The sequence below is a fragment of the Dendrobium catenatum genome, unplaced genomic scaffold, assembly GCF_001605985.2.
Source record: "Dendrobium catenatum unplaced genomic scaffold, ASM160598v2 fragScaff_scaffold_1446, whole genome shotgun sequence".
Taxonomy (NCBI): Eukaryota; Viridiplantae; Streptophyta; class Magnoliopsida; order Asparagales; family Orchidaceae; genus Dendrobium; species Dendrobium catenatum.
Window position 1 is genome coordinate 3,357,458 of NW_021319908.1, and position 13,977 is coordinate 3,371,434.

General features: G+C 30.9%; 1 protein-coding gene across 1 annotated transcript; it reads left to right on the forward strand.

Moving 5' to 3' along the window:
• Positions 1-2,209: 2,209 nt before the first annotated feature.
• Positions 2,210-2,614, forward strand: LOC110111684 (agamous-like MADS-box protein AGL61). The gene has a single exon (XM_020843663.1). It carries the CDS (start codon positions 2,210-2,212, stop codon positions 2,612-2,614), a length of 405 nt encoding a protein of 134 aa, XP_020699322.1.
• The last annotated feature ends 11,363 nt before the right edge of the window (positions 2,615-13,977 follow it).

Consider the following 13,977-nt stretch of genomic DNA (forward strand, 5'->3'; position numbering starts at 1 on the left):
TATTTTTTTGAACAGTTTACTATTAAAGTTTAAAAAATTTAGGATTTTTTTTGAACTCTTTTATTTTTTATAAAAACTATTATAAAATTACTATGAAAAAATATATTTTTAAAAAACTGTCATAGAAAGCAGCTTTTTATTACATAAATTTCTTTAAAATAATGAAAAAGTTGCGATCAAATAAAAATAATAACCCGTCCCAAATAAAATATTAATAAAGTGCAAGATCTTTAAAAAGTCAAGTGGTTAAATTAACAAATAAATTAATATAAATTCTTATAAGTTATATGCATGGTTGACAGAGAAGTTTGAGGAGGCGAGGAGAATGAGGGCAGAGTTGGAGGCAGAGTTTGTGACCCAACAGGGTGGTCAGATCTGCCGTGCGACATATAGGTGCATGAAATGGGTGCAGATGACCTAGAGAGCTTCAAAAAGCGGGTCGAGGAGTTGCGAATGGACGTTGCAAACAGACGCGAGGAGCTCAAGATTCTCTGCATGGATACGAATGTAACAAGGGGCGGCATTCCGCCACTGTTGGGCTATGGAGGTGGGTATTTCGGTTGGTATAATGGGTTATATTTGACACCGGATCCGGTCGGCGGGTTCTATGAACACGGCCAAGACATGAATATGGGTTTTTGGATTAGGGATAGTTAGTATAGTTGAATTTTAATAAGTTTTTAGCTTTTTATAGAATATTTTCTTTTGTGGCTTCGTAATGATTGGGAGTGCTTAATTAAGAAAATAATGTATTAAACTTATTAAGAATGTAGAGAATAAAATCTTAATATCAGCATATCCAAGTTAAATTTTACTAAGATAAATTTAAAAATAAATTTATTTTTAAATGATTATAATTAGAGTTTTAAATAAATATTACTTCCAACTTTAGCTTGAGTCTGATTAATCAATTATAAAAAGATAAAATGAAAATAAAATTTTTTAAAAAATATTAAAAATTATAAGATAAATAATAAATAACCAATTGATATGACAATATGAGATTTGATACATAATATATTTTAAATGTATTTTATATTTATAATTTTAAACTAGCAAGTTGAGGAGAGGCGAGGTTAGCTCAAGCTTGATCGTTAACTCGTTGAGCTTGATCGATCACAGACCATTTATAAAGCTGAGCTCAAACCAACTCATGAACCGATCTTATTCATATATATTTTTTCAATAAAATATCAAAAAAAAAAATAACATACAAATTTTTTGATGGATTATATAAATTTTTTGAATATATATAAGATTTATACTTTAAATGTTCTTATATGTGTTCCAAAATGCATATTCAATTGATTCTGATCTTATTTTTATATGTACGAATTTACTATAAAAATTACGGCATGTTTTATGTACCCTAAACCTTAAACAACAATCTAATGTGAGATGTCTAAATATATAACATGAAAGTATTTTTCTAAAATTCCTTAATTGTCCATTTATTTCTAAGATTTTTTTGACTAATTTAACAATATTCTTTAATCCTATAATTATATATTTAATTAAGCAAATTTAATTATAATTACATAAGCTTAACTTCAGCCTCCAATCACGCAGCCATAAACAACATGATTGTGTAATTAATGGAGTTCTTATAGAAAGAAGTTCTATAGAGTATTAATGTCAGTGATCATAAATAAATAGAGAAATACAAGCAAGATGTCAATATAGGCTGCAATTTAAAGATTTATTGCTCACTCATACTTAATTACTCCCTAATTGCTCTTATTCGAACCTTCAGCCCGTTTCCCATTTAATTAGAAATTCAAATTACTCCCTATTTGACTGCAATTTAAAGATCTATTAAAGTGAAAAGATATGAGTAATAAATCTCTTCTAATTAAATTGATCTTAATTATAAAACTATTTAAAATCTTTCCTATCTCTCTCCTCCCATTAATTTTTCCCCACTATTACTAATAATTAAAACTCTTTCTAATTTAGTTCCCTTTAATTTTGAAAGTTATTTAAATTTATACTCATTTGAATTTAAATTAAACAATCAAGAAATTTGTACTATTAGATTTCTTCATTAAATTTTATATATAATAAAAAAATTTATTTACACTTAAAATTTTTTAATAAAAACAAAAGAAAAAAATAGTGATTTCTTCTCTCGAATCAAACAAGAAAATTTTTAATGTGTATGTAATTCTAACCATATCTACAGTTGTGTTTGTTCAGCAAAAAGGTAAGCATGATGAACAAGAAGCAAAGCATTACGCGCCAGAAGATAGAGATAAAACCGATAAAGAAAGATGAGGCGAGAAAATTATACTTCTCCAAACGCCGCAACAGGCTCTTAAAGAAAGCCAACGAGCTCTCGACTCTTTACGGTGCAGAGATATGTATCATTGTCTTCTTCCCAACCGGAAATGCATTCTCTTTTGTCCACCTGTCAGTTGACGTCGTCGCCCACCGCTTTCTCGCCGATGCACTGGCATTGCCCTTATTATGCAAGCCATTTATTGCCGCTGCAGCGATTAAACTGAACGAGGATTATGCGCAGCTGAACGTTTTGCTCGAGAAGGAGAATATAAGGCATGCTAAGCTTGATGAGGCATTGACAGCGCTACAACTTGGTGCCAATAAGCCTTTTTAACGAAACGGAGAGGTTGAGTCGATGAGGTTGAAAAAGCTAGAGTTACGTGGTCAGTTAATGCAACTGAGAAGTTATGTTGCCGACCGAGCTAATCAATTTCTAGCAAAGCAGCAAGCATACCAATGTCTGCTTCCGCAGTCTTCCTCTATGTTAGGCAATAACAACTTTGATGATAATCGCTTATTACTGGCTTCTCCCTATAGATTTGAAAATCGCTTTGGATACAATATTGATGACTTGACGTTCTGCAGCATCAAGGCTGAGATGCAACCGGACATTTATGGGCAGCTGCTGTCTTCCTCTCTTCAGCCATATGCATCTACGCGCTTTGGTATTGATCATTATGGGTCGCCGTGTTATGTTTCTTAACCGTCATATTCACCGGTAGCAAGATGAAAGCTTTTGATCAGATTTTTAGGAAATTATTGGTTTTCGCATGATGAAAAATTACTAAATTAGTTCATATCCATTATTCTTCTACCATTACAATTTTTATTGTGAAAATATCACAATATTGATACCGTGAACATGCTATATTTTGTCAGGACGATTTGTTGATTTTTTATTTTGTGGTTGAAAGATCAACAAATCGTCCTGACAAAATATAATATGTCCAAGTTACCAATATTGGGATCTTTTACACAGTAAAAATTATAATAGTAGAAGAATATGAGGTATGAACTAATTTGTTAATTTTCCATAATGCGAAAACTAACAGTTCCCTAAAAATCCAATCAAAAGATCTCATCTTGCTATCGGTGAATATGTCGATCAAGCAGCATAATACGGCAGCCCATAATGATCAATACTATAACGCACAGGTGCATGGGGCTGAAGAGAGGATGCCAGCTGCCCATAAATATACAGTTGCATCTCAATCTTGAAGCTGCAGAACATCAAGCCATCAAAGCTGTCTCCAAAGCGATTTTCAAATCCAGGGGGAGAAGCCAGTAATAAGCGATTATCACCAAAGCTGTTGTTATCCGGCATGAAGGAAGACTGCAGAAACAGACGTTAGTACGCTTGCTATATTGCTAGCAATTGATTACCTCGATCGGCAACAACGCTTCTCAGTTGCATCAACTGACCACGTAACTACTCCAGCTCTTCCAACCCTATCAACTCAACCTCCCCGTTCAGCTAAGAAGGCTTATCGCACCAAGTTATAGCGCCTTCAAGACCTCATTAAGCACAGTGTGCCTCATCTTCTCCTTATCCAGCAAAGCGTTCAGCTACGCGTAATTCTCGTTCAGCGTAATCGCTGCAACCACAACGAAGGGCTCGCATAATGAGGGCAACGTAGGCGCGTCAGCGGGGAAGCGGTGGGCAACAACGTCAACCGACAGATGGCCAAAAGAGAAGGCTTTCTGGTTGAGGAGAATACAACGATACATATCTCTACACGGTAAAGAGTCGAGAGCTAGCTGACTTTTTTGAAGAGTCTGTTGCGGCATTTGGAGAAGCAGACTTATCTCGTCTCCTCTTTCTTTATACGCTTTAGCTCTACCTTCTAACGCCCAATGCCTCGCTTCTTATTCATCATACTTACATTTTTGCTGAGCAAACGCAATTGTAGATATGGTTAGAATTACATACAAATTAAAACTTTTTCTTGTTGGATTCGAGAGTAGAAACCAACATTTTTATTCTTTAGTTTTTATAAAAAAAAAAATTTAAGTGTAAATAAATTTTTTATTTTATATAGAATTTAATGAACAAATATAACAATATAAATTTCTCAATTGTTTAATTTAAATACAAATAAGTATGAATTTAAATAGCTTCCAAAATTAAATGGAGCTAAATTAGGAAGGAGATTAATTTGGAGCAGTAGTGAGGAAGAATTAATGTGAGGTATGGAAAATTTTAAATTGTTTTCTAAATAAAATCAATTAAATTAAATGAGATTTATTACTCATATCTCTTTCAATTTAAAAGATCTTTAATTTGCAATAAAGTAAAAAGTGATTTTAAATTCTAATTAAATGGGAAAAAGGTTGAAGGTTCGAATAAGAGCAATTAAGGAGTAATTAAGTATGAGTGAGCAATAGGTTTTTAAATTGCAGCATACATTGAAATATTGCTTATCTTTTTTTGTTTATTTATTATGATCACTTATATGAATATTTTACAGGACTTCTTTCAATAAGAACTTCATTAATCACAAAATTTTGGTGTTTATGGCTTCGTGATTGAATGCTGGAGTTAAGTCTTTGTAATTATAATTAATTTTGAATAATTAAATATATAATTATATGATTAAAGAATAACGTTACATTAGTCAAAAAAATTCTTAAAAATAAATGAACAATTAAGAAATTTTAAAAAGATACTTTTATGTCATATATTTAGACAGCTCACCTTAGTTTATTGTTTAGGGTTTATGGTACAAAGAACATGACGTAATTTTTATAATAAATTCGTACATATAAAAATATGATCAAAATCCATTAAATATGCATTTTGGAACACATATAAGAACATTTGAAGTAGAAATCTTATATATATTCGAAAAATTTATACATCTCTCAAAAAAATTATATGTTATTTTTTTAGAAATTATATTGAAAAAATATATATGAGTAAGGTCGGCTCATGAGTTGGTTTTAGCTCAACTTGATAAATGGCTTGTGATCGACCTCAACAAGTTAACGATCAAGCTTGAGCTAACCTCGCCTCTCCTCAACTCGACATTGAGCTTGCAAGCTGACCAGTTTAAAATTAAAAATATAAAATACATATAAAATATATTATGAATCAATTCTCATCTTATCATATCAAGTGATTATTTATTATTTATCTTATAATTTTTAATTTTATTATCATTTTTATCTCTTTATAATTGATTAATTAGGCTCAAACTAAAGTTAGGAGTAATTTTCATTTAAAACTCTAATTATAATCATCTAAAAAAAATTTATTATTAAATTTATCTTATTAAAATTTAACTTGAATAGTCTGATATTAAGATTTTCTTCTCTATATTTTTCATAAGCTTAATGCATTATTTTTTTAATTAAGCACTCCCAATTAACACAAAGTCACAAGTTAAATTATCTACCTAATAAAAAGAAAATAGTCCATTAAAAGTTAAAAGCTTATCAAAATTCAAGTATACCACATATCCCCAAACCAAAAACCCATATTCATATCTTGGCCGTGCCCATAGAACCAGCTGACCGGAGCCGGTGTCAAATATAACCCCATTATACCCACCTCCATAGCCCAACCGTGGCATAACGCCGCCCCTTGCCACCTTCGTATATATGCAGAGAATCTCGAGTTCCTCAGGCATGTTTTCAACCCCCTCCGTAACTCCTCGAGCCACTTCTGGAAACTCTCTAGCTCCTCTTCACTCATTTCATGCACCTCCATGTCGCACGGTAGCCCCGACCTGCCCCGTTGGGCCACAACCTCTGCCTCCAACTCTGCCCTCATTCTACTCGCCTACTCTAACTTCTCCATCAATCCTGCATATAACTTTTAAAAAATTAGATTAATTTATTTGTTAATTAAATCACTTGACTTTTTAAAAATCTTATACTTTATTAATATTTTATTTGGGATATTTTATAATTTTTATTTGATCGTAATTTTTTTCATTATTTTTAAGAAATTTGTGTTAAAAAGCTTATTTCTATGATAGCTTTTTAAAAAACTATTTTTTCATAGTAATTTTATAATAATCTTTATAAAAAATAAAAGAATTCAAAATAAATCCTAAATTTTTAAACTTTAACAGTTAATTGTTCAAAAAAATAATAAAGTAAATTATTAATAATGACATTGAAACTAAGACTGGGACGGCTTTTTTATTTCTTCTTAACATTTTTTTTAATAAAAAATTTAAAATTTTTGTACTAGAAATCAACTTTATAAGTAGTAAAAAATTGTTCCAAAGGAAGTTTAAATCAGTCGTTACCCAATTTCAACTATGGAACCTAATTTAAGCATATAGCATTGAAACTAATAAATAAAAAAATAGATTCAATTCAAATTATCCAAAATAACATGATTGATGAAATTAACTAACTGCACATTTATAATTAGTATGGTAATTACACAAAAGGAAAATAATTAACTCAGCATGTCAACATATCTTGATCAAATTTTCTATCACAATAAATTTAAAATCATATGATTTATAATTTAATGTAATATACATTTTAATTAATATAGCATTTATTACACTCATTTTAAATTAAATTTAATATAAAACATATTTATATTTTGATTAAAATATTCTAATAACAAATTTTCTAAAATATAAAAATAAGTATATTAAAAAAAATTGACTCAAATCTAAATCTACTTTTGTTTTTAACTTAGTAAGTGGATTAAGTCCTAAACACAAATTGTACTCACTTGGGTGCTCTTGATTTAGTTGAAGCAATCTTTGACCTTCAACTAACATCCCACACAATGGCCGCACCACTTCACCGTCGCAGCCGCTACCGCCACCACCGCCGTCGAGGAATCGTTTCGTTATACAGTCAAACGAAGGGTGGTCGAACGAGAAAGGCGTACCTGCCGGTGAGAACACCACTATACCAATCTTCGCCCCACATAGATAGCCTTCTTGAATAAGCCCGCCCGCCGTTTCGAAAAACAAACCTATCTAGCCTCTTCATTCTCGATCCTCTTCATAGTAATCTTTTGTCTTCCCATACTCTGCCTCTGCTTCCTCATCATCATCATCTAAAAAAATAAAATAATCATGAGTTTATAATATTAATTTAAGTTTCATTTGGGATAACTTTCTCATAATTTTTATTTGACCATTGTTCTTTAATTATTTAAAAAAAAATCCTACTAAGAAGATACTTTTTACGATACAACAACAACAACAACATCAAGCCTTTGTCCCACAACTAATATTATGGCTTCCATAATCGACCTACCTGGCACGAATCTAAATTGATTTTGAGAAACATTAGTATCACGCCGCAACCTATGTTCTATAACTCATTCTCATAGTTTTAAAGTATGACACATGAACTTAATTCCTTTATAATTCGCACAATCTTGTGCATCACCTTTATTCTTAAAAATATGAATTAACATACTCATACTCCACTCATCTGACATATTTATTAATTTTTTAATGATAATTTAAAAAATTTATTTTCTCTTTAACAATTTACAAAATAGTAAGAATGTCGTCTCAAATGAAAGATGAATGATTTTGTGTGGACACCAGATTGGAAGCTCCCTGTCTGGTTTATCTCTATGAAGCTGCATTTTTACTATTCACAGACACAAAACCGGACAATTCTTCCCGTCCGGTGCCCGCATAGAATAATCTCTCCAAATGAAATTTTAATTTTAAAGAATAGGAGAAGATAAAAGAAATAAAAACATGCATACCTTGTATAATAAAAGAGATGGTCGAGCGTGGGGAAAAGCGTTTGTGATGCTTTTGTCCTTTTGTAACATGATTTTCATAAAAATTGAATGTTTAAATAAGAGCAATTAGAGTAATTAAATATGAGTGAATCAATCAAACATACAAAATTATTTCTTCTGTCAATAGAAATTTGTCATTATTCATGCCACAATTAATGGCTTTCTATGAAAGGAAAATGACGTTAGATGTGTTTATATGTTATCTTTTATGAATTTATACTAGTAAAAATGTCCATGCATTAAATGCACATGTTAAATATTTAAAAATAATCATTTATATTATAAATATTTTAATTATAATATCATTGTTAAGATGAAAAGAAATTATTAATTTTATTATTATAAATAATTATAATCATTAATGTTTATTTGAAAAAACATTTTACTCTAATTGATTTTTTTTAATCATCATATTTGCTTTATATCTTCATACAAGAGTGGATATTTCTCAGTTAGAGATTATGATTTAATGATCTTCAATGATCTAGTGATGTAGCAACTATTTTTCAATTTTGTTTATATATTTAATAACAAATTTAGTGCTTTGCTTTAATGAATTAATCTCATCAAGCAAATAAACACAATCAGAGAAATGCAAGGAAGACATCCCCACACAACCCATCCTTTCTTTCTCATTTTTTTCATACTGATATTGTATATTTTAGCATGTCCGTCCAATTTTAATTTTACAAAACATTACATTCTTCGAACATTATTGATGGGAAAAAAAATAATATCGCCACGCAGATTTTGATTTCTCATATTTTGTAATCGAATATTACATTAAAAATAAATTACAATCTCAAGAAATTGACACAATATTCTACAATGGATTCAATATAAAAATAGAGTTTAAGAAAATGATATTTTTATGATCAAACGCAATTAAAACAATAACATATTATCTCGAAAGACGAACATAAAATTATAGATAATGTGTTTAAAATTAGAAAATAAGTTTTTTAAAAAATTTATTCATTATTTTATTTAAGTGTAAAAAAGAGAATGTTATATCATCTTAAAAGATAAACATAACATTCTTTAAAACACCCAAAAGAAAGAAAGAGTTTTATAAATTTATTATTTTTAAAATTGAATAAAACAAATAGAATATTATATTACCTAGAAAGATAATAATAATATTTTATAAGTATAATTAAAATTAGAAATGAAATTTTTAAAAGATATCTGCGTTTCCAAAGATTTTTCCCTTGTTTTCTAGAAATAAAATAATATTCATTTTAATATGGGATTCTCATTACATTCTAGGGGGGATGCTTCTAAGAAAACTCTATATTAAAACAGTGATTTCATATCCTTTGACTACAAAGTAAAAGACAAAGAACATAAGTAAAAACTTTCCAAGGAAAAAACTAGATGTTGAACAATTGGTCGTGCTCTAATTATTGGGGGATAAGCAGCTGAAGCACCTAAAGCAGTTATACATTTCATTTATTATTAATTTTAACCTCCTTTAACATTGTGCGAACACGGCCATCTGTAAGAAGACAATGTCAATATAAAAAGCATTCCTAGTCTACGAGTATTCTACCGCTCACAACACAGTGCAGAAAAAGAGCTAGAAATCACCACAGAAAAGCTAACACAAGTAGCAAAAACAACCAGCACACAGGCCACATGCAAAGCGTCACAACATAATACAGAAAAGAAAAGCACAACATCGACCTAACCTAAAGCTACTAGTTGTGTCCTAATAAACAAGTCTCAGTGTGTGTAGGCTGTGTAGTTTTGATGTCTTATATAGGATAATTTTTTTTTAATTATATATGATAGTTTAGTTAAGTTATTTGCATTTAATTTGTTAAAACACAAAATGAAGATTTTAATTAAAGTTTAAATATTAATATTTTAAAATTGATTTTAGAGATTTTATATTAGGATTCGATTGATTATCACATTTGTTTTACACCGAGGCCGTGAGGTTTATTTCACTCTCCTTGAGGTTAACTTAATAGCCTCGTAGGCCTGGATTACCCCCAGTGGCAACCAAATTTGTTAAATTATTTAGTTTGTTATAAATTAGAAAAGAAATGTATATTAGGTAATTTATTAACAAAAAGGGTTTGTTCATTTATTTTAAAAGATTAATCAAAGGTTTGATCTTTAAGAGTCTTTTATCCCAATGAATTTTAGTTTTATGTTTGATCTCCTAATTTAATCTACATATTTTAAATTTTAGATTGGTTAGGAGTTTATTATTAGTTTAGTTAAACTTGATTTAGGTTTACATTTTGAGTTTATAGATTAATGATTATATATGTTCATTATAATTTAATTAAGAGTTGAGTATTTTTAATATATTTTCAGGGTTAGATTATGATTGATTGGTTGATTATTAATGGATTAAGAAAAATCAAACCTAGGAAAGTGTATCACTAAGTTTTTGTTTTAATGTATCTATCATATAAGAAGCATGCACCTTAAGTCTATGTTATCTAAGACCCAATCCTTAATTTTTGTCCTTAGATGTCACTAAAGTTGTAGGACTAAAAACAGTTTTGTTTTCTAATCCTTAGGACTTTAGTGTGTACGTCACTAGGTTTGGGATCTAAAAGAAAAGAAGCAATCCTAGTTATGAAATGAAGTTTCTACAGGATCCTAAAGGGTGGGGAGCGTGCAATCATTTAGGCCACAAAACTCCTTCCGACACAAAACAATCAAGTGTCTTTCTTCTATTTGATGTGGGGTAGAAACCAAAATCTCCAAAAAGAAAACTTCATAAAGCCTTCGTTCTAAAACATTCACAAAACTCATTACAACTTTCTAGTACAAAACAAATCTAAGATCAATCATAAGTCCTCTTGTATAAGCAAACCAAATTCTTTTCCAATATAAGGCAATCCATAAAACTTTAAAACACGTGGCAACAAATAAAATCTTGAACAAAAATAGGGCCTCCATAAGGTTTATCACAAGAAGTTATCAATACTTTGCAAATCATAATATGTTAACTTTACCAAAATCTTTCCAGGAATACATATATGCCACTAATCAAAGTACAAAAGTTATCATAAACCTTCAATCTTATTTCAAAAACTACACATCAATTGACCTCATGTTTCATAAATACCTTCATTACCAACCACATCCTTCTCTGTTAGATGTAATCATTTAATCTCATGTATATCTCGGTAAGTCTCATAGTAAATACGATGCCCTCTCATCATGAGCCAAAACAATTCATTTGTTGAATATATAAAATAAAATGTCACCATGAGATTATAATAAGATGCATCAGATCCTCATAGCTCCACAAGTCAATCAACGACAAAAAGAAACTATCATTCATCTATGAATTCACATCAACTATTTTTTTTTTAAGCTGAATATAATCACTTGGCTAAGCATCATCTTAGAAATAAGTCTAAGGAAGAATGCGAAAAAAAACAAAGCCTATGCAATTTACCCCACAACAAACTCCCAACAGTTTGCAAGGTTATTAGAAATATGGATAAAAACCATCATGAAAAACAAGCAAAGCTCACCTATCATGATCACAAAAACAAAACAAAAAAAGCATTTTGTCATATCGCATCAAGAGAACTATGGGTAAGCTTAGCCAACATAGCCACATCTAATATCACAACAACATGGGAGGAAAATGATATGAAATATTTATACTAAACATACTCACAAAACATTTACTCAAGAAACTTCATATATAAGTTCAGGTGTTATGGGTTACTACTAACCAAACAACACTTTTTTTTAAATGGCATTCCATCGAACACTTAAGGTGCAATGCTTGCGAGATCACATAAAACAAACTATTGTACACAAAGATTTATACACCTATTAGATCACAATCTTATCAATGATCTACACAAAGGAATGCTTCATGATTCATGTAATCAACTCAATAAGAAAGCACTCATGTATACATATAGTAAAGAGAAGCAAGAAAATGTTAAATTTCAAATTTTTTTTAAATATAAGCAAAACGACTATAATAATTTTTTTTATCATAAACACTTTGATTACATATTTTGAGGAGAAATTAACATGGTTTCTCATTATCTTCCACAATCTACACAAAGCTTGTTAAGATTTTGGAATGAAAAAGAACAATTATAATTATCTCGAAACTTGAAAATCAAAATGACAATGAAGGAAATAGATTAAGTACAACTCAATATCAATGCAAATACGCATGCTTCTTTTCATACTTCCCAAGAAAGAACAAAAAGAAAAAAAGTCTTACTTTATATAATGGTGGATCCGATGCATGGCAACCAAACTAACTTCATGTGTTTCTCTACGTGAAACAAAGAAAGGATGAATACATCCCCACTTATCCAACGATTTTATAAATCTTTGATGTCAAATATGCATGCTATCAAATCATAGCCTTACACCCAAGGCCTCCGTGTACCAACTCTCCATTGTAGCTACTAACCTTTTTTTATGGGACAGGTGAATACATCACTTAAAGGTAAATTAAAAAAAAATGATGGTAACTACATCCTCAATCACAACAGAGACAAAACCAACCACTCAAACCTTCTTAAAATAAAGCTTCAAGATAAGAGAGATCTTTGAGGCATTTCATCAAATGGCTAGCTTGCAATGCCTAGGCAAAGAAGAAAATAAAACCAAAGATTTGGCACCAATAACACCTATCCTATATCTCATAATAAAGCAAAATAATCATGACATAAATATTAACAAAAAAAGCATGAACCACTGTTACCGTGCATACGAATAAGGTAGGAAGAGAAGAAAGAGATTGAGATGTGGAAGAAGAACGGATTAAGAGAAATCTGGAAGAAGAAGAAAAAGCAATGGAGGGAGAAGAATATGGAAGAAAGGCAAGGAGAAGAGGAGGAAAAAGAAGAAGAAAGGGGAAAGGGAAGACAAGGAGTATACCTGCTCTTAGAAAGAGGGAAATCGACAGCCAAGGTAGGAGCTCAGGTCTGCGTCAGGCAAGGGTCACACGAGCAGGAAGAGGCGGAGGGCATTCGGATCAGGTTGGGCGTCCTGGAGCTGGGGTTTCGACCGGAGGGAGCACGGAGCTGGATGGGTTCGGTCTACCTTGGCTCACGCGACAGAGGGGGAAGGAGAGCTGCTCGGGTGCTTTGTCAACCGAGAGAGGGAACGGAAGGATCGTGGTAGATGGGGGATTCCGCCTGGGATCTTCGGAACCGAGCGGGATAGAGAGAGAGGGAGTTCGTCGTTTATGCCGAAGCCGAGGGCCTTCGTCTTGAGTAAATCAAACCAGTTGCCGAAAGAGGAAACCCACCCATCCGTCGTCTCTCACTCCAGCCTCCAAAACTTCCCTAAAACAACTCTTCCCACTGCTCGATGTCTGCCTGAGCTACGGAGGATCGCCTGAGACTCGAGATTTCGGCTGAAACAAATATTTCACTTAATCCCAATCGTTGATGCAGTTACCGGATTTAGGAGATAAATTCAAAACGTTTAGAAAGTCAAATGGCATTTTAGTAGGATCAAATTGAGTTGAATCAAGTCCAATAAATTTAATTACACAAAATTGAGTTCAAAATCAACACTGATTTAAATTGAATCAAGCTCGGCGCAACCGAAATAAAACAATCAAACTAAATTAAGCATAATTGAGTCTAATCCGGCTCAAGTCGAGTCCTCGACGAGGGTTAGTTAAACCGATTAAAGGTGCTCGAGGGTACTCGGGCGAAAATCAAGGTCAAAGGTTAATGATTTATTAAATTTTTAAAGATTGTATTTAATATTTTTTAAAGATTTCTTAAATGCTCTTTAAATTTACTATCATTTTTTATTATTCATATTATTTCATTGATTGGAATTTATTAACTTTTCTTTATAAATTATTTAACATTATTTTGATTATGAGTTTATGATTTTAATATTTTATCAAATTCTATTAATTATATTTGTGATTTTAATATTCAATTACATGTATTTTATTTTAAGTTTAATGGTTAATTTATTTTTTTTAA

Excerpts from the sequence above, each read along its gene's own strand:
- LOC110111684 (XM_020843663.1), top strand. The coding sequence starts at position 2,210 with ATGATGAACAAGAAGCAAAGCATTACGCGCCAGAAGATAGAGATAAAA.